Source organism: Rhinolophus sinicus, chromosome X, assembly GCF_036562045.2.
Source record: "Rhinolophus sinicus isolate RSC01 chromosome X, ASM3656204v1, whole genome shotgun sequence".
Taxonomy (NCBI): domain Eukaryota; kingdom Metazoa; phylum Chordata; class Mammalia; order Chiroptera; family Rhinolophidae; genus Rhinolophus; species Rhinolophus sinicus.
In genome coordinates, this window is record NC_133768.1 from 12860674 (window position 1) to 12880395 (window position 19722).

At 41.2% G+C, this 19722-nt stretch overlaps 1 protein-coding gene across 9 annotated transcripts in view; it reads left to right on the plus strand.

The window, feature by feature from the left end:
- The window catches only part of REPS2 (RALBP1 associated Eps domain containing 2), a 194789-nt gene that overhangs the window by 40942 nt on the left and 134125 nt on the right, over window positions 1–19722 (plus strand). For 7 of the 9 annotated variants that reach the window (XM_074323770.1, XM_019746269.2, XM_019746270.2 and 4 more), the window contains exons 2-4: window positions 5109–5232; window positions 11246–11394; window positions 15303–15429. In XM_074323770.1, coding sequence (XP_074179871.1) covers window positions 5109–5232; window positions 11246–11394; window positions 15303–15429 — 400 coding nt within the window. The remainder of the gene's footprint in view (window positions 1–5108; window positions 5233–11245; window positions 11395–15302; window positions 15430–19722) is intronic. The other 2 variants (XM_019746265.2, XM_019746268.2) reach the window with 1 other exon arrangement.

Consider the following 19722-nt stretch of genomic DNA (forward strand, 5'->3'; position numbering starts at 1 on the left):
CTCTGTTCTTGGGAGGTAAATAATAAAAGTACTTATGGGCGGGGAGGGAGAAGAAAAAGTTGTTTTGTTTAGCGTTGGTCATTTGCTAGCATAGCACTGAGTACAGTGCTTTCAATGGGAGATACGCAGTACATTTTAAACTAATACTTTCAGGTATCAATAGGCTTCTCTGTGTGAAACCATGCCTAAGCACTGGATGTCTGCCCTCTCTTTAATAGTGTGGTGGTTTGGCTTATCATATACTATGGTCTCTAATGATGGGTACAGATATAGGGCTTCCTATTTTCTTGGGTAGCTCACCCAGGTGCCTCTGGACTGAAAGTCCCTCTTGATTTTGAGAACATATAAATGAATAGGAAAGGAAAACCAGGATAGTTGATGTGGCTCTTCAGCTATTTCCTGAGAGGCTGACGTACAACTTGTAAGCACATACTTCACATTCTCCTCTATATTTCTGTTGTTGAGGGTGCCTACTTGGAGGCTGACATTCCCTGGGGGGTGTGCTGAGTAGAAGGAGGCTCGGAGGAAGCATCTGCAGTGGATCTGGAGCACCGCTGGGGTGCTACGAGGCAGAGGACCCGGATAAAGCATGGCGGAGACCTTTCCTCATGTTTTGACCCTAACCAGTTCCTCCTAGCCAAGAAGGGAAGGAGCTGAGAATAATATTCTGTTATATTCCTGCAGGAACTCTTAGGGCTATATAGTGTGAGCTGACTAAAGCCAATTTAGCAACCATATGTAAAAGTAATTACAAGATGAGAGAAAGGAGAACAATTCTGCAACCACAGGCTGTGAAAACTAATTAATTTAACAAACATTCATTGAGCGACTGAATATATAACAAGCATCTTAAAGTATGAGTCCTGGGGGATACAAATGATAAAGATACACTTTTGCTTTCTGTTGGGCATGTGGAGGGTAGGGGAAGGAGATGGTATCCAGTGGAGACAAAGACCAAAATACCGATTTCACTATGTTAAAGCTAATGATGTGATAGAAAGGTAGCGAAAAGGGATATGGCAATGCCGAAAACATGCCATATGGAATTGACTAAGGTTTCAAAGATAAGGTTGGTCTTGAGGTGATTTGAAGAATGAGTCTGGCAGGTAAAGAAGTTGGGAGACATCCAGCTTCCAGGCAGGGGACGCACCAGGTGCCCAGAGCCCTGAATGGCTCTCATGTGTTGAGAGATGGTTGGCATCTGGAGTGACTGCAGCCTTAGATGCAGGGTGGGGAGGAGACAGACACAGCGTTGTTGGAAAGGTGGTTTGGGTCGATGGGAGTGCCTCAGAAGCCATGTTCAGGAGTCTGGGTTTTACAGGAAAAGGAACAAGGAACCCTGGAAGCCCGTTTGAGTTGGGGTTGGGGTGTGGGGGTTGATCTTGTTGTAATAAGACGTCACGGAGTTGGATTGTGGAGGATGGCTTGTGAAGTTGCACGAGTCTAGGGGTATGACTTGAAGCGGCCAGTGTGTCAGCATAGACTCTGAACTTAGCCAGCTACAGCAGATAGCTGTTGGTGCTCATGTAGAATTCTTCCAACCCCTCCCACCAAGACTTTTTAAAATTTTAAATCTTTCTCAGGAAGTCTTTAAAAATACTTGAAAAGGAGAAGCTTACTCAAACCTTTGATCACTTCTGGAAATTTATTACATTTCAGCTCAGAAAGAGTATTATTTCAGGCAAACTGGAGCGGGTGTGGACTGATTACTCAGCACAGTCACTTAATCTTTCAGAATTAGGTAGGAGGGGAGCTATTTTAGTGGCCTTCAATCTTCTTCCAGAACTTTGTCCAGGTTCCTCCCCAATGGTCGGTGAATTTTTTCTGATTCTTATCCAGCACTCCGACAGTTTAGTGTACATCTGTAAGCTGTAAGGAAGTTGATTTCATCCATTTCTTTTTCATCTTTTGCCTTCCACCTGAGAAAACAAACACTGGTCCATAGGTTCTTGTTCTGTAGTAGAAATTTGCACAATGTGTAACCTAAGATGGATCCAGCTGAGAGTTTTACAGGTTTGGAGTTAAGACTCAAGAAGAGGAGTGGAATCTTTTCAATTTTTCTTTATTTAGAGAAAAGCTTGGCAACTTGGACGGCTTGAAAGAGCAGTTATATAAGATCTCTCCTGCTAATCGAAAACCTGGGATAAAGCACCACCTTATTTTCTTTAGATTACATTAAAACATTTCTGCCCACAATTTAGAGCTTTTTCCATGGAGAATTTAGACTTAGAACATTTTGAACCTCGATAAACAAACAAACTTTACAAAATTAACTTGCTTTTGGGATTGAGAAGTCTCAGGCTTACATATGCAAGTTCCAAAGGTTTATAATTAGTTTATCTTCCTTGTGGCTTGAATATTCCAGAAAGTTCTTGGCATGTCTCTTGGAGGTTTAGTGTACAAAATGACTAATGCACTTACCTCACTTACGTGTGTATATTCTACATTTGCTACAAAGCAGTGATTCTGGTAGTATATGGGGCCAAAGGACAGATTCCAGGGTAAAGAAGGTGGTTTACTAATGTCACCTTTGGGTGCTACTCTCAAAATACCATAGTGAATATTTTAGCAGCAATTTCAGTTACCTTTAGTTAAGAGCTTTTCAGTTCTGTGTGGTGGTTATGGTAAAGGAACAATGGAAGGTTAACCTGATGCTAAATTAACGCTGACTGAAATACAGTTGTTAATTTGTTTGCATACCAAAGATTACAATTTCTTAATATTAGGAATTATTCTGCAAGACAGCTGTATTGGTGTTGGAATTGCATTGTTGTTGGTGGTGTTTTTTTCTATGTATAGGCAAGCCTGTACCTGAAGATGTATAATTTATTCACAATAAGGGATTGTATTGTAAAACTCAGTTACTTTTTAGTTGTGAGGTTTGGTTCATTCACTTGATTAAGAATTTTTTGACTATGTCCTGAGGGCCTATCCTTGTGCTAGGAGATAAATGGAAGTTATCCCTTGTCCTTTGAGAGAAGACATTTCAATGGGAGGCAGAGATAAACAGATAATTATAATGTGCTAAGTGCTGAAATAGACATTAAAAGCTTGAATGTGTGAAATTTCAAATGCATACAAAAGTACAGAGTGGGAGAATGATCCCCCATGAACCCATCATCCATTTTCAACAGTTCTCAACTCTTGGTCGGGCTTGTTTCACCCATACTCCCCACTACTCCCTTTCCCCCTTTATGAAGCAAATCTAAGGCACTGTATCCTGTGATGGACACTTTCGAACATTTCAGTAGTCATGCAATACACTGGGAAAACAAACCGTACCTGGAGCCTTGGGAAGGAGCTACAGGGAAGTGAAATCTAGTGGGGCAGGAGGTGTTCCAGTCTCAGGTGAGTGAGGTGGGACCCAACAGTTACTGAATATTGCTAAGCATTGTGTTAGGTTTGTTTTGTATATCATCTAATTTTTTCCCTCACAGTTGTCTTATGAAAGAGACAGCATCTCTGCATCTGAAGAAACTAGGTTCCAGGCAGGTTAAATTAAGTTGCCCACAGTCATAAAACTGATTCACTTCTTCGTTGATAAACCACCCTTGACTTTAAGGCTATTTAGTTTCCCATCTTCTGGTGCATATGCACTAGAGACAGGATGGGAAAGGGCAAGATGTGTTTGGGAAGTAGGAGGAGCTGAATGCAGCTTCGGGATTGTGTGCATGTGAGTGTCACTGGGGTTGAAAGGAAAGAAGCCAGGGCCAGGATGGGGAAGGACTTGCGTGCCATACGAAGGAGATACGATTCTGTCATCAGGATGGTGGGGATGCAGGCTGAGATGTCCTTAAGCATGAAAACAGCATTGCTGAATGAAAAATACAGTTGCAAAGTAGTATATGATAGTCTATTTGTATAAAGTATTGAATAAACAACAGGAAAAACACAGGTGTGTGCTACATATATGCATGGAACATTTGTAGAAGAATGTACTTAGTGGTTTTCTCTGGGGCATAGAAAGTGGGGGATGCTTTTTAGTTTTTCACTCCCACTTACTATGCATACTATTTGAACTTTTGAGTATCTATTACTTTGAAATAACTTAAAAAGTCACTGAATGTTTATTTGAAAACTACCAATAGGATATGTGTTAGTTTAAGGTCTGCAAATGAAAGATTGCAGTATCTTGAAAATATATGTGTATATACTACTTCTTTTGTGTTCCTGTGAGCACTCAAGATGTAATTGTAATACTCAGGAAATCATCTTGCCTGAGAACTTTAAAACTAATCACTTTTAATTTCAATCAACTAGGATCATCCACAGGTAGTGGTAATGACTAAGCTGTTCTCTTTTCACCACACTGACTTTCTAGACTTTGTACATGAGAATCTACCACCTGAAAAAGTCACTCTCTTTTGTAAGTAGAGTAACAGCCATCCTTTGTCACCTTTATTTATTTATTTATATATTTTTATTGGGGAAGGGGAACAGGACTTTACTGGGGAACAGTATGTACTTCCAGGCCTTTTTTTCCAAGTCAAGTTGTTGTCCTTTCAGTCTTAGTTGTGGAGGGCGCAGCTCAGCTCCAGGTCCAGTTGCCGTTGCTAGTTGCAGGGGGCACAGCCCACCATCCTTGTGGGAGTCGAACTGGCAACCTTGTGGTTGAGAGGATGCACTCCAACCAACAACTGAGCCATCCGGGAGCTCAGCGGCAGCTCAGCTCAAGGTGCCGTGTTCAATCATAGTTGCAGGGGGCGTTGCCCACCATCCCTTGCAGGACTCGAGGAATTGAACTGGCAACCTTGTGGTTGAGAGCCCACTGGCCCATGTGGGAATCGAACCGGCAGCCTTCGGAGTTAGGAGCATGGAGCTCTAACCGCCTGAGCCACCGGGCCGGCCCTGTCACCTTTAGTTTTTATCTCTGAAAGAGGAGGTATAATCACTCAGTCCCGAAACATCATGAGTAGGTAGAATTTAATTATCCAAATTGAAAACCTCCCTGTAAACTGGAGGAAAAAGAAACCAGGGTGTACATATAGGTCCTTCAGGGACTTTTACTTAGCTACCCTGTGAAATCCTTGAGATTTCATAACGTCTCTTGTCTCATTTTCCTGTTATGAAACGGGGTTTTCAGCATAATTTTTCTTGTCTGTTTTCAGATCACAGAACTGTGTGGTGCCAAGCGGGTTGGTTATTTTGGGCCAACGCAGTTTTACGTTGCCTTGAAATTAATTGCTGCAGCACAGTCCGGCCTCCCTGTGCGGATCGAGAGTATTAAGTGTGGTAAGTAGCTCCCATTTATACAGTTTATTATCTGCGACAGGTTCCTTATTTCTGAGAACTATTTTTAGTGGGTTTAAGGCCTGTTGTATAAGCATTTGTGGAATTTTTCCTTGCTTTTTCCAACTCTTCTCTAAACTAAAATAAGAAAACTGAGCAGGTATCTTAGTTTTGTTTTTTTTTTTATGGGAAAAAATTTCAGAGAGTGACCTGAGATTAGTTCCCTTTAACTGACTTACTGTTAAAATAAATTTCATTCTTTAGCAGGAAGAGATGGGGGCAGGAATTCTAGAGCCTGTGGCAAAATAGTAATATTCAGTTTAATTTTCCACTCAAGGAATCTATAATGTCATTTAAGGCTCTTAGGGCCAAGGGGACCAGCGACTTGGAGAGTTTGCATGGAACTGCCTCTTTTTCTCTGCTTCTTTTCTCTGTCTCTTGTCCCTGCCAGTCGTGTTAGACCTGACCATCCTTTAATCCCTCAATTCCTGAAGCACTGTTCTGATGATTAGTACGTACTTTGGGGCTACCAAAATTTTGGCAGAATAAATTTATCTTCTCAAAGTTTTGATTGAACATTTTCTTATCTTGCCATCTCTGCCCCTAAACCCATGTATACTTGAGCACTTTCTACAAATTAAACAGGAAGCAGAGCCCCAAACTCCTACCATTATTTGTACACCTCAGTATTGTTACGGATCTGTGCGAAGGCGATTGATTATTCAAGGATGTGCTGGGTCCTCTGCTAATTCACTCTGATACACGTCATTTTCATCTGTCCACACAGCCGTGAGGAGCTTTTTCCTAGTCTCATTTTGAGATTAAAAACCACTCAACGGTTCATGCCCATCCTGTGAGGTCCCTGGTAGACCTCGAAGTGGGTTGAGGATTTATGGTTAGTCCATGGGAACCTTGTAGGACAGCTGGAGCTGAGAAGATTGTGATAGCTTGACTAGGGGAAGCAAAGCCCTTTTACACTCCCCATCTGGGGCCGTGATCATTCTGCTAATCTTTATTAAAGGCTTAGTGCATGACAGGCACTGTCTCATTGAGTCCTTACAGCGTCCTACTAAATTAGGTATTTGTGTCAGTTTGCATTGCCTAGGGTCAGCTGTGATAACTGACACCAAGGAAATCTCAGTGCCTTAACACGACAAAGGTTCGCTTCCTGACCATCTAGGACAGCTGCCTTCCACGCCCTCCATGCCCTCCACCTGGTGGCTCTGTGATCCTGGCTGCTTTGTCTTGTGGCACCTCCAACACAGCACCTGTTCCCATAATTTCCTCAACAGAGAAATAGTTTGTCACTATCTCTAGCAGTTAAATCCTTTGGCCTGGATGTGACTCACGTTACGTTACTGCTGCTCACAGAGCATTGGCCGGAACTTGTCACATGATCTAGTGAACTGCAGAGCAGACTGGGGGAGATGTAATTCTCTCCTGTGCCTGCAAGTAGAGGAGGAGTGGTGATGGGTGAGCACGGGGGTCTCCGCAGTGGTCCTGTTATCCCTATCTTACAGACGTGCCTGTTGAAGTTTAGGGGGCTTGAGTAACTTGCTAAGGAGGCAAGGTGAGTAGAGTTTGGAGCCAGGAGCTCAGCCTCCAGTTCCCAAGCTCTTTATTGCTATGCAGAGTAGTCTCTTCTTGATTATTCTTTCTTTCAGTAACGTGCTGACTGTAATCTGTAATTGTGGAATATTATTCTAGTGGGGAAGAAACCTGACCCAAAAGGCACCCCTTGGTATTATATAATTTGGTTCTTTGAAACAGGTTTCTCGATGGAGCATTATTTCAGCGGCAGGTTTGTGTTTGTTGCTACAAGATATAGCGGTCCCTGTTGTAAGCCCCTTGCTGTGATTAAACTTACATCTCGCACTGGGTTTGAATTTGTGGTGGGCACTGTGAGTTTCCACCATTGTAAGTGGTCATTAAGCTTTATCGTAGTATTGTCCAACTTTACCTTCTGGAAAAGTTGGAGCTGCTTTGTTGTATACAAGAATATACAAGAATAAACTTCTGACACTTTTGTTGCTTATTTTAAATTAGGCTGAAGCTTTTTTACTTGATTTGTGCCCAGATTTACAATTCAGTTTCCTGGGGGGTGAGGGGAAAAAGGGGAAGGATTGTCTAAATTATCACTTGTGTACACGATTGACACTTTTTCACAAATAGAGGGCTTTCTCGGTTGTATTTTATTATTCCTGGTGTCTTTTACCTCTGAGGGTTTAAGTATACTCAGCGTTAATTCTGAATTTTCTTCCTTCATTTAAAGATTTATTAAATAAAAGTTATTTGCAGTCAGCGTATGTTGAGTAAGAATCAGGACAAGATTGGGCCAGACTTTGAGTTGCCACTTAGGATTTTCCAATTTGTTGCTTGAAATTCATTAGCTCAATGTGTGTTGACACAAACCTTGAAGGCCAAAGAGACGGCTCTCTGAGAACCTGATCTGAAAGGCTGTGGTAGCCCCCACCACACCCAGGGATTTGCGAGTTCACCCTTACTTCTGGAAAAGTCGGCCATTACTCCATGATTGACGTGCGCCTGTATGTATATGTGTGTTAACCTCTAACCTCTAGCCTTTCCCATTTCGGGAAATGCCACCACCATGCACAGTGCTCAAGCCAGGAACCTAGAAGTCATCCTTGACTCCCCCTTTTCCCTCGCTTCCTAGTATAATCCATCAAAAGTCTTGGCACATGGCTCCAGTCTCCCTCCCGGCTCCCTTCATTTCTCTGCCCCTACTAGACCAGGCCACCTTCAGCCACTCACCTGGATACCACAGTGGTTTTGTCACTGGTTTCCTGGCCTCCTCTCTTCTCTACTCCAGTTTCTTTCCCCACACAGCAGGAAGAGTGGTCTTTTCAAAATACCCATCAGATCATTTTGTCCTCCTCCTTAAAACCCTCCAGTGGTTTGCTGTTGGAGATTGTACCAAATTCAAAGTCCCTGCGCTGATCTGATAGCCCTTCATGATCTAGTCTCTGCCTATTTCTCTATCCTCATGTCAGTCCTCTCCCCCATGTGTGTAATCTATCCCCCAGCCTCACTGGCTTTCTAGCCATTTCTGAGCCATCTCTTTCCTGGGGCAGGAAACATCATGTTATCTCAAGGTCTTGGGTTCCTAGTGGTCTGTCCCCCTCTCCTTCCCATGGCTGGCTCCTCCTCCTCATCCTTCAGGATTCAGGGACTGTCCCCACCATCCTATCTAAAGTAGGTCTTGTCAAATTAGTTCATTAATGAAGGGACCAGCACATAGTAAAGCTGGTTGAAGAAAGTATAAGAGAGTCAGGAGTATTTATAGTCATGGAAAGAACATGGCTGGAATAAGATTGCTAAATTACATATAAAATTGATTAATGTCCTTTTGGGCAATAAAACTGGGACTTGGTTATTATACTCTTTTCTAAGATGAAATTCATTTTTATTGCTATTAGACACAAATTAGCTAACAGTTTTCTACAAGTTAATCTGTACCCTTTCAGAATTGTGAAATGCCTAATCAAGAGGAAATAGTGGAAACAAAAGTATCCCTAGGGAGGTAGGTAATCCTTGGACAGCCTGGTTGATGACGCTTCTGTGTAACAGTCGCCTCCCTAGTTTACCCTCTCTCAGCATCTGCTCCTTCAGAGCACTTTTATTAGCGTTTATAAATACTCCTTCACCGGTTTGACTAACTTTTTTGTCTGTCTTCTTCACTAGTCTGAGAGCTTACCTAAGGGGAAGGGGTAGGATCTGGTAACAGATCCCGTGGTGCAGGGGCATTGTGGGCACTCAGGGCATGTTTGCTGAAGGAGTGAATGAATGAAGAGATGAATGCTTATGCGTGGGGAGTTAGTCTTAATCATCTGTCACTCTTCAAGCTTCAACAGCTGGAATTCAGATTCACCTGGAATTCCCCAGGAACCCTTACAGAAGTTGACTTTCTCAGGCCCTGGGTCCCAACCTCGTCTGCACTTGAGAATCACCTAGAGAGCTTTAAATGCAAAATAGATAGATAGATAGATAGATAGATAGATAGATAGATAGATAGATAGATAGATAAAGATAGAGGTACCTGGAGCCAGCCTCAGAAATTCTAATTTAATTAGTGTAAGGAGTGGCCTGAGTGTCAGGAGTTTTAAGAGCTCCTCAAGGTGATTCTTATGTAAAGCCAAGGTTGAGAGTGACTTCTAACTAGAGCCAAGTGGAACATTTTCAAGAGCTTTGCTTCAACTATGAGTACATATTTGGTTATACTCAGGCCTGAAGTGGGGTGAGGCAAGGGGTGCCCAGAGTGCATAATTTAAGGGGGCACTCACTCTCAGGGCCGTGCAAGTACTGACTGCATCTACATGGGCCTGAGAGTGAGTGCTTCCTTAAATATTGGCACTAGGCATCTCTCGCTTCACCCTAGTCAGAGCCATTGAGGAGCTTACAAATGCTGACCATTGACTTCTTTTCTCCCTCAAGTAGACCTCAGGAGTAGAGTCGTTCTCTCCGGGCAGATCAGGGTGCAAATTATTCATGTGATCTTGTTCGATCTTTTCAGATGCTTTTTGCAGACTGAGCTGAAACAAATACCTTTCTGAGACTTGAACCAGAGGATTAGCTTATATTTGATTTATAATACGGTAGTAAGAATCTAGATTTTCTTTTCTCTTGCCTTTTTTTTTTCTTTTGAAGTCCGTTCCTGCCTTGGGTGCTGGACAGCTGCCGAGGTTGGGAAACATTAAAGCATTAAACATGGCAGCCATTCTCTCTTTAGGAGAGTCTTGGTTTAATTTTCCAGATTGGTTATTCTATTTATGTCTCTCGGGCCCTTGGCTGATTGATCACGCAGGGATTTGTCATATTGCCTACTTCTTTGAATCAAATGTGGACATAACAACTAAAAATAAACATGATGTGGATATTAGAGAACCAGGGGCCTTCTTTGCCTGGGGAGCTGGGATACTTGCTTGCTGTTGCTAAGATGTTTTCTGGCTTTAGCACAACATCAATCATTGGAATTGCAGCTGTGTTTTTGGAATAGAGAGTTCATGGAAGCACAAAGGCACACTGATGAGTATTATCCTGAACGATGGGTACAGATGCAAATCATTATGCGTAATTCATAATATTATCCCCATTTTTGGAGTTCTTTGTGTTGTGTGTGATTTGCTGTGCTGAGAACTAGACGTGTGCCAAAGCATCATTTCTGTGTTCAGAATAGTTTTGTCAGATTCGAACGATAAGTAAATATATCAGACTGTTGCATTTCAGTTCTCTGTAGCATTGTGAGTGTGGCTAATGGGTTTGACAGTGGAATCTGGCTGAATATTGGACTAATTGCTTTAACTTGATACCATTTTCCTTATTCCATTATGAAAAGACAACTGGAGATTGAGTGTGAAAACCCTTTAAGGAATGACATAGGGTGAGAAACTGTTCTACCCAGGAAACTTGCCCTAGGAATGAGGGACCTTTCTGTAGGGCAGTAGCACTGGGCACTGACTGGGTAAGAGCCAGCTCTGCCACAGGTGAGCTGTGTGATGCTAGGGATGTCACTTAGCTTCTTCGTGTCTGTTTCCACATCTGTAAAAGAAGGCTAATGGTAGTTTTACTTTGTCGGCTGTTGTGAAAATTAAATGAGTTAATATTTGTAGATCTTAATACAGTGTTTGGCATAGAAGAAGCACAGTATAAGTTTTGCCTGCTACCGTTTGTCCCTTATTGTATTTATATAATATCACACCATTTTTCTTGGTGCTGGACTAAAGGCTAAAGTGTACAATGAGTCCAAAACCTGAATTAGTTCTGCGATGGTTTGATGGCATTTAAAAATGTTCAGTCAGAACACCGTGGTAAAACTGTAGCATTTTTCTATCTTGACATTATTATAGGAGTCCTCACTGTGTCAAAGTAAAAATTTAATCTATATTTAGTGCTCTGTAATTTTTCCTCAAATGTGATTCATTTTTTTTGGCCATTGAGTTTCCCTTTTCGCAGTTTTAAAATAAAGTCTCAATGAGCTTCTCTGATTCTGGTCCTAAAGAATTGCCGCTGCCTCGCTTTACGATGTCAAAGACCGATGGTGAGATACGATTTGGGAACCCAGCTGAGCTGCATGGAACTACGGTTCAGATTCCATATTTAATCTCGGAAAAAAATACCTTCAAAAGAATGGATGATGAGGACAAACAGGTAAACAGTCTGATCAGGCGTGTCCATTTGATTCTGACCGTGAAACTTCACATAGCAGTGCCTCATATCTGCTGTCAAGCTTCCAGCAAATCTCACCATCTGGAATACAATTACAGACTGGGAAGTGAGCCAGTGAAGTTTCCTTGTAGCAAGAAAAACGCTGGCGCACAGGAACTACCATGAGCCACCCATGGGCCCTTTAGAGCCCCCCTTAATGTAGAATTGTGTCCAAAGGAAGGCTACTGATTTAGCACACTTATTTGATTTCTCTAATTCAGCATTTCCAAGTGGGTTCTTTAAAATGTAACTTCTAGGAGTTTTTTGTTTGTTTTGTTTTTCTTTTTATAATTTCTTATTAGACATTTACACACCCCTCACAAAATGATAACCCCCGCAATCTACTATCCCTCTGACATCGTACATAGCTATTACAATACCATTGACTGTATTCTCTATGTTGTACTTTACATCTCGTGTATGTATATGTGTGTGTGTGTGTATTTAATTATAGTTGACATTCAGTATTTTACATCACCTTCAGGTGTGTATAGTGCAATGGTTAGGCATCTACACAATCTATGAAGTGACCTCCCCCATAAGTCCAGTACCTGTCTGACACCCTACATAATCTGTACAGCATTTTTTATTATAGTCCCCATGCTGTATTTCACATCCCTGTGACTATTTTTTGACTACCAATTTGTACTTCCTGATCCCTTTACCTTCTATCCCATCCATCACACAACCCCCTTCCCATTTAGCAGCCACAGTTTTTTCACTGTATCTCTGAGTCTATTTCTGTTTTGTTTGCTCATTTATACTGTTCTTCAGATTCAACATATAAGTAAGAGTATATGGTATTTGTCTTTCTCAGTCTGACTTATTTCACTTAGCGTGATATCCTCTAGGTCCATCCATGTTGTAAATGGTGAACTTTTTTATGGCAGAGTAATATTCCACTGTATAAATGTACCACAATTTCTTTATCCAATTGTCTGTTGATGAGCATTTTGGTTGTTTCCATATCTTGGCTATTGTAAATAGCGCTGCAGTAAACATAGGGGTGCATATATTTTTTCGAATTAGTGTTTTGGATTTCTTTGGATAAATACTCAGGAGTGGATGTAACTTCTAGGAGTTTTTAATAGGTCCTGTCCAAAGAAGTCTGGAGAAAAGATTTCTCTGGTTAAATATGTTTGGAGAATGATGCTTCATACTCTATACTTGAGGGAAGACTAAATCCTCAGTCTTGGAGATTCACAGTGTATATATTAGTACATTAAATGTCCTGAAAAGTCCCGCAATAAAGAGACCTGGCAATCTGCATTTACTAAACTTCTTTCACCAGGGAATCCTTTCTTGCGGAGCATGTTTGGAATGCCATCCTGGGAACTGCTGCCATTACACATTTAGCAGCTTAGGAACAAGAATAGGGGGGGATGGGCTTTTAAAATAAGACCACTAATTGTAATAGGCGGTGATTGGTAGACAGAAGTGTAAAATTCCAGAGGAATGAGCCTACCAAGAAGAGGTAAATAGTCTTACCTTTAGTAAACCCTGCGGGCATCAAGATAAAGCACATACTTCTAATAAAGATACTGAGTCATGCAGAAAAGTCAAATTGTATTCAATATAATATTTTCTGTATGGCAAATAAATTTGTTATATTTTAGGAAGACAAATCAAAATGTTTTTAATGTATGTGCTGCCGAAGTGGGCATGAAAATATTTTAAAAATGCAATGAAATTAAAGGATTAAGTCAGAAAACTAACTTCTATGGCTCACTCTGATAATGCTGGGTCTATGAGGTGTTCCTGTGGAAGTTTTATATTTATAGTTAAATGAGGTATAGCATATCCTGTTAAATAACTCTATGTACTGTGGCTTTCATAATTCTTGTACATTTTAAACTAGTTCTTCAGTGATATATATAAGAAGGAGTATAGGTATCTTCAGTCAGCGCTCTTTGGCATGTTTTCCCACCAGCATCTGTAGAGGAAGGAGGGTCCACTATACCAGGATGGTTGATGCCCTGGGAACTTTCCAGGCCCCTTCCCCTGGCTGCATGATTAAGAAAATATGGGGAATATAATCAAGAATGTTACAAAGATTAGGTAGGGTGCCAGATGGGCACTGGACTTATTGGGGGGATTAATTCATAGGCTGTGTAGATGCCTGACTACTGCGCTGTACACCTGAAGCTGAAGCTGAATAATATTGAATGTCATATACATTCATACATACATCTATGTAGTAGTCACGGGATGTAAGGTACAGCATAGAGAATATAGTCAATGGTGTAGTAACAGCTATATACGATGTCAGACGGGTAGTAGATTAGGGAGTTGTCACTTTGTGAGGGGTGTAAATGTCTAACTAGTATGTTGTTTTGTACACCTGAAACTGATTTAAAAAAACACATCTTTTTTTTAATTAAATTTATTGGAGTGACAATTGTTAGTAAAATTACATAGATTTCAGGTGTACAATTCTGTATTACATCATCTATAAATCCCATTGTGTGTTCACCACCCAGAGTCAGTTCTCCTTCCATCACCACATATTTGATCCCCCTTACCCTCATCTCCCATCCCCCACCCCCCTTACCCTTTGGTAACCACTAAACTATTGTCTGTGTCTATGAGTTTTTGTTTCTCATTTGTTTGTTTTGTTCTGTTGTTGTTTTTGGCTTATATACCACATATCGGTGAAATCATATGGTTCTCTGCTTTTTCTGTCTGACTTATTTCGCTCAGCATTACACTCTCAAGATCCATCCATGTTGTCACAAATGGTCCTATTTCATTCATCTTTTCTTACCCCTGAATAGTATTCCATTGTGTATTTTGCTTCAGGCTGGGTTTATGCTAGGCCCACCCAATAGTGGGTATGAGCTAAAACTTCAAAGCAAATACTCTTTTCTTGAAAAAGAGTGTTAATCAGTATCTCAGTTTGTATAATTTTTAGACTAGTAGCACCTATATAGTGTCTGTGTTGATAAAAAGTACTGTTGATACTTGGGTACTCCAAAGTTACCAGTCTATTAGTAACATTAAAAAAGAAAATAGGAGGAAACCCAGTACCGTGTTTCCCTGAAAATAAGACCTAGCCGGACCATCAGCTCTAATGCATCTTTTGGAGCAAAAATTAATATAAGACCCGGAATAATATATTATACTTGGTCTTATATTAAAATAAGACTGGGTCTTATATTAATGTTTGCTCCAAAAGACACATTAGAGCTGATGGTCCAGCTGGGTCTTATTTTCGGGGAAATATGGTAGCAGAGTAAGGTTGCTTACCTTGAGTAGGGTCCAGCATCAAGTTCACGTTTGAATTAAGATTCGAATTGTAGTACATTTAAAGCTTCATCCTAGTGTTTTGCAATCTCTCAGTGCAAAAAAGAAAGAAAAAAAAAGCTGACATTTTACTTGGCATAGTGACCTCCAAGAATATTTAGCATTAAGCATTTTAAATATTTTTAATATCCATATTTGCTGGAAGACTTGATAAGCATCAATGCAGGAAATAGGGGCCTTTATTAATGAATGAAAATTGAGTTTATCCACAAAGAGATCAAAATTGGGGAGTATGAACGTTAGTTCATGTAATCAGTGTCTTTTATTTTCCAAAGGAAAATATGATTGGAATATCACTGAAAATGTTCCAGGCTTGTTTTAGTAATTCAGGCACCTGAGTGCGGGTGAGACTTTCTTCTCTGGGAGACTTTTGAATCTTCAGACACTGCTTTTTAACCCAGCTGTATTTTTGAGAAAACATTTCCTCCATTTGTTAAATCAGCCGGCTCACCAGCATTAGAGTTGCGTTATATGTACTTCATAACTGCAGCTCAGGGCGCCAGGCTTCTCGAGTGATCGCTTCTGAACTCTGCTCTGGTTCTTTGAAGCAGGAAACACAGTCTCCCACGATGTCACCCCTCGCTTCCCCTCCTTCTTCCCCGCCTCATTACCAGAGGGTGCCCTTCAGCCATGGCTACAGCAAACTGCGGAGCAGCACGGAGCAGATGCATCCAGGTAAGAGCCCATCTCAGGGCCAGGTGTCCTAGGTGGGGTTAGAGACTCTTTAATCTATCAGGCAGCGATGCCGGACTTAATTACCTCTGTTTCTGGAAACCTAGCTCAGTTTCATTTTATACTCTCAAGGGTTTTTGTTTTTTTTTCAATAAAACATATTCTTGTGATGCCTTGTCCTCCGGTCCTACAAACTAGTTCATCTTTAGACTTTAGACTTGTAAACAATGATTTAGATCATTTAATCCTTCATATACAGATTTCATTACACAAGAACATGGCATATTAAGAGTCTGTACTGTTTTGGAATTGTTATTCCTTTTCTGCAAATGTACCAAACATATTTATATAGTAACTGCTTTTATGAAACTACTTAAAAATACAACTCTGCAAAAGCAAGGGTTGATTCAGTCTTTAAAGACCGATCACATAAGTGAAAATATTTAGCTCTTGTGTTTAGCAATAAGAATAAGGGAAATGCTCGGGGAAATACATCAGACATTTCTGTGTGCCCAGGTGTGGGCTTGCCCGCTTGCCCACACGTGTGCTGTGCTGGCCACGCTGCTGGGAAAACACGGTAGTTGGTTGTGAGGATGGCTTGTAGCGTTGGCTGCCTGGACTGCAGTGCTGAAACTCCATAAATTCACCGCAGCAGCCTGTCCTCCTGGGGCTCAGGCTCCTAGTTTAAGGTCTGACCAATTAGAGGTATTCTAGAATTGGACATTCGTAACCCCCCCTTTTTATTTTGTGGGCTGTGGTTGAAAATGACCCAGTTTCTGCAGGCTTTTGCTGCATTGAAAATAGCAGTGACTTCTAGAGGGACACAGATATACAATGTGTGCTAGGCTGGACTAGAGAGAGGCTGTGATCTTGCAGAGAGAAGCAGGTGTGGCATAATGGAAAAACCTTTTGATTGGAATCAGAAGGTGTGGGTTTATGTGACTCGCTATGTGACCTTGGGCAAGCCATTTGACTGCTGTGAAGCATGTGGTAAGGACTAGTGAGAGCATGAGGATCAAATCTGATTGGAAATTAAGTCCTTCGCAGATGCAAGATAGTATTGTTCATGGATAGCAACAAGAAATCACTCTCCTGAAACGTGAACATCCCACTGGCGTCTGCAAAGCAGCAGGGTTGAGAAGTCGTTTTCCTCTCATAGCCTCTCCTGCACGATTTTCCTGTTTTTCCAAGTGGCTTCTTTTTTCATTCCTAATCTTATTCGTCCTTGGAAGTTGGAGTCCTGTGCCTAGCACGGTGCCTGGTTTTTGGTTTTTAATTCACAGGTGAGTCATTTTTTGTTCTACTGCATCAGCCTGTCACCAAGATCTACCCTATCTTTTTTGACATTCCTGAAAAAAACTCGTCTGTATTCATTCTATTTCATGCCCCATTCTCTTCTCATCCCATTCAAACTGGGCTTCCATTCCCCCAGATGCAAGGAAACAACCCGCTTCTCTCCATCTTTCTTGCCTCTTAGCAGCCTCTGTCAAGGTGGTCCATGCCTTTATTCTTTTTTTAAGTGAGGTAAAATTTACAGATGATAAAACGCACACGTTTCAAATGTTCAGTTTGCATTTTAAGAAATAAATACACCTGTGTAGCCAGCACTTTGATCAAGAACAGAACATTTCCATCACTCAGGAGATGTCCCTTTCCAGTCACTCCCTGCTCCCCAATGCAAGCACTGGTCTCATTGTTGTCGCCATAGATTAGTTTTGCCTCTTCTAGAACTTCTTGTATATGGAATCCTGTGCAATGGCCGTGCTCTCGTGTGTCTGCCGTCTTTCCCTCAGCGTAGTGTGGAGATTCATGCAAACAGTTGTGCGTATCAGTAGTTTGTTCCTCTTTACTGCTCAGTAGTGTTCCATCGAAGGAATGTACCACAGTTTCATGATCCATTCTCCTGGTGATGGACATTTGGGTTGTTTCCAGTGTTGGACTGTTATGAAAATGATGATTTGTGTGTGAGTTTTTTGTGACATATGTTGTCATTTCCCTGGCACTTAGGAGTGGAATTGCTGGACTGAGGGTAGGTGGATGAGAAACTGCCAATTTTCCAGTGACTGCAGCCTCCCACTGGCAATGCGTGAGAGTTCATGCTCCAAGCCAGTGTTTGGTACTCTCAGTGGTTTCTTTTTCTTCAGTGTTTTTAATTTTAGCCATTCTATTTAGACATGAAATAACATCTCCTTGTGGTCACTCTTTCATTGTTGAAACATTGTTTTCTGAGTTTCTGTTACGCCATCCTGATTTTTCTCCTACATCATGATCTTTCAGCCGGTGAGCTGCTCTTCCAGAGGGTTCTCCTTTGCACAGCACAGCCATAGAGAGGCATCTGAGTGAACACTCTCCTCTTTCTCAAGGGGTTGAGTTTTCTGGGTCTAGCCATAGATTAGGACCCGGTAGCAAGGTCATTCATAAAGTGTTTACAGGTATTTCCATTTAGACTTCTCCATCTAAGCCAAAGGTAGGGAGAGTGTTTCTATCTGCGGCTTGGGTGCATCTTGTGATTTTTGCTTCTCATTGAGATGATTCACATCAAAGCTTTTTCATTCCTGTTTTTAGGACATCTATGGATTTTCCCCCAAATGATTTTCTTTACTTGTCTGTTTCCTTTTCTGTCACGTATCTTTAGGTCAAGAAGGGAGAGAAGCCCCCATGTCTTCTTCTCTCTCTTCACATTTCCTGAACTCAGTTTCTCTTCTGACTTCCATGTTTTATGTTTTTCCCCATCTGTTTCTTTACCTCTCCTCTATTGCCTTCACAATGCCATCAAGCAATCTGGGGAACCCAGGATTCTCTGTCCTATTTCTGTACTCCATCCTCCCTTTGGTCTACACAGTCATATGTCTAAAACCTGTTAAACTGAAGCGACTCTAGTATTAAGCATTCTAGAATTATTCTTAATTTATACCTTTTCAGAGAGGAGTTTTGCTTCTGGGATAATTTTCTAGGAATACATTTTTCTGGGGTCATTTCCCTGTCTTAGATTCTGCCATGATTGCTGGCTGGTGGGGCACGTGTGGGAGTACGTTTTAATCAGCCCAGTCTGTCATTCAGAACTCCTCTTCAGCTTCTCTCCTGGGCTCCTGCTAGTCTCTCCTGCTGGATGTAGTTTAGCTAATGTTCATTGGCGATACCATAACCGTAAGACTTATGTACCAGGCATCGTGCTGAGGTCTTTACGTGCATTATTTTTTTCTTACCACAACCCTCAGAGTTGGATACTACCATCCATATTAAAAATGTTTAAATCACAGTAATACATGCATATAGTTAAATAATATTTAGATGCCTATAATAAAAACCACTGTTCTCCTTCCCATTCAACCTGTTTCTGATCTCCAGAGGCAACTACTTACAATTCTTTCCTGTTTCTTCTGATATCTGATGTCTTATCTCAAAATCAGTATCTGTTCTGCTTTTTCTTATACATCTTATTCTGATATACGAGGTGTGATCAAACAATACAGTGAATGTTTAAATAAAAATTTTTTTATTAGAGTAAAAGACACATTGCCATGAATCCCCCTCAAAATACTTTCCCTCGCTTGGAACACACTTATCCCATTGTTCTTGCCACTTTCTGAAGCAGTTCTGGAAGTCCTCTTTCATGAGTGTCTTTACTTCATCCTCCATCATGATAACACTCTGTATCACACATTGCTTCTGGTATAAGGCAATTTCTGTCAAATAAAAACATTACGGTGTGTCCTCATCCACCTTATTCACTGGATCTGGCACCGTGTGACTTCTGGCTCTTCCACAAAGTCAAAATGACCATGAAAGGTAAACGTTTTGAATTGATTCAGGACATCAAGGCAGCCACGACAACACAACTAAAGACACTCACGAAAGAGGACTTCCAGAACTGCTTTAGAAAGTGGCAAGAAAGATGGGATAAGTGTGTTCAAAGTGAGGGTGAATAATTTGAGGGGGATTAATGGCACTGTGTCTTTTACTGTAATAGTTTTTTTTATTTAACATTCACTGTATTGTCTGATCACACCTCGTATCAATTCTAGGTATCTACTCACAAGAGCATGGGCTGTGATGTCTGTCTCTTGGGCCTACAGGTAGACTTAGTGTACATTTGTCATTTCTGTTCATTTGGAGCTGGTGTGACTATGAATATTTCAGTTTTCTGAGCCTCCGTTTTCCTTATCTGTAAAATGGAATCATCTCTGCCTCAGAGGTTTGCTCCGTGGATCAAATGATAAATATAAATATCTGTGCCTAGCACAACTCCTGGCACATTGTAGGTGCTCAAATGTTCCCTAGTGTTTTCTTTTGTGT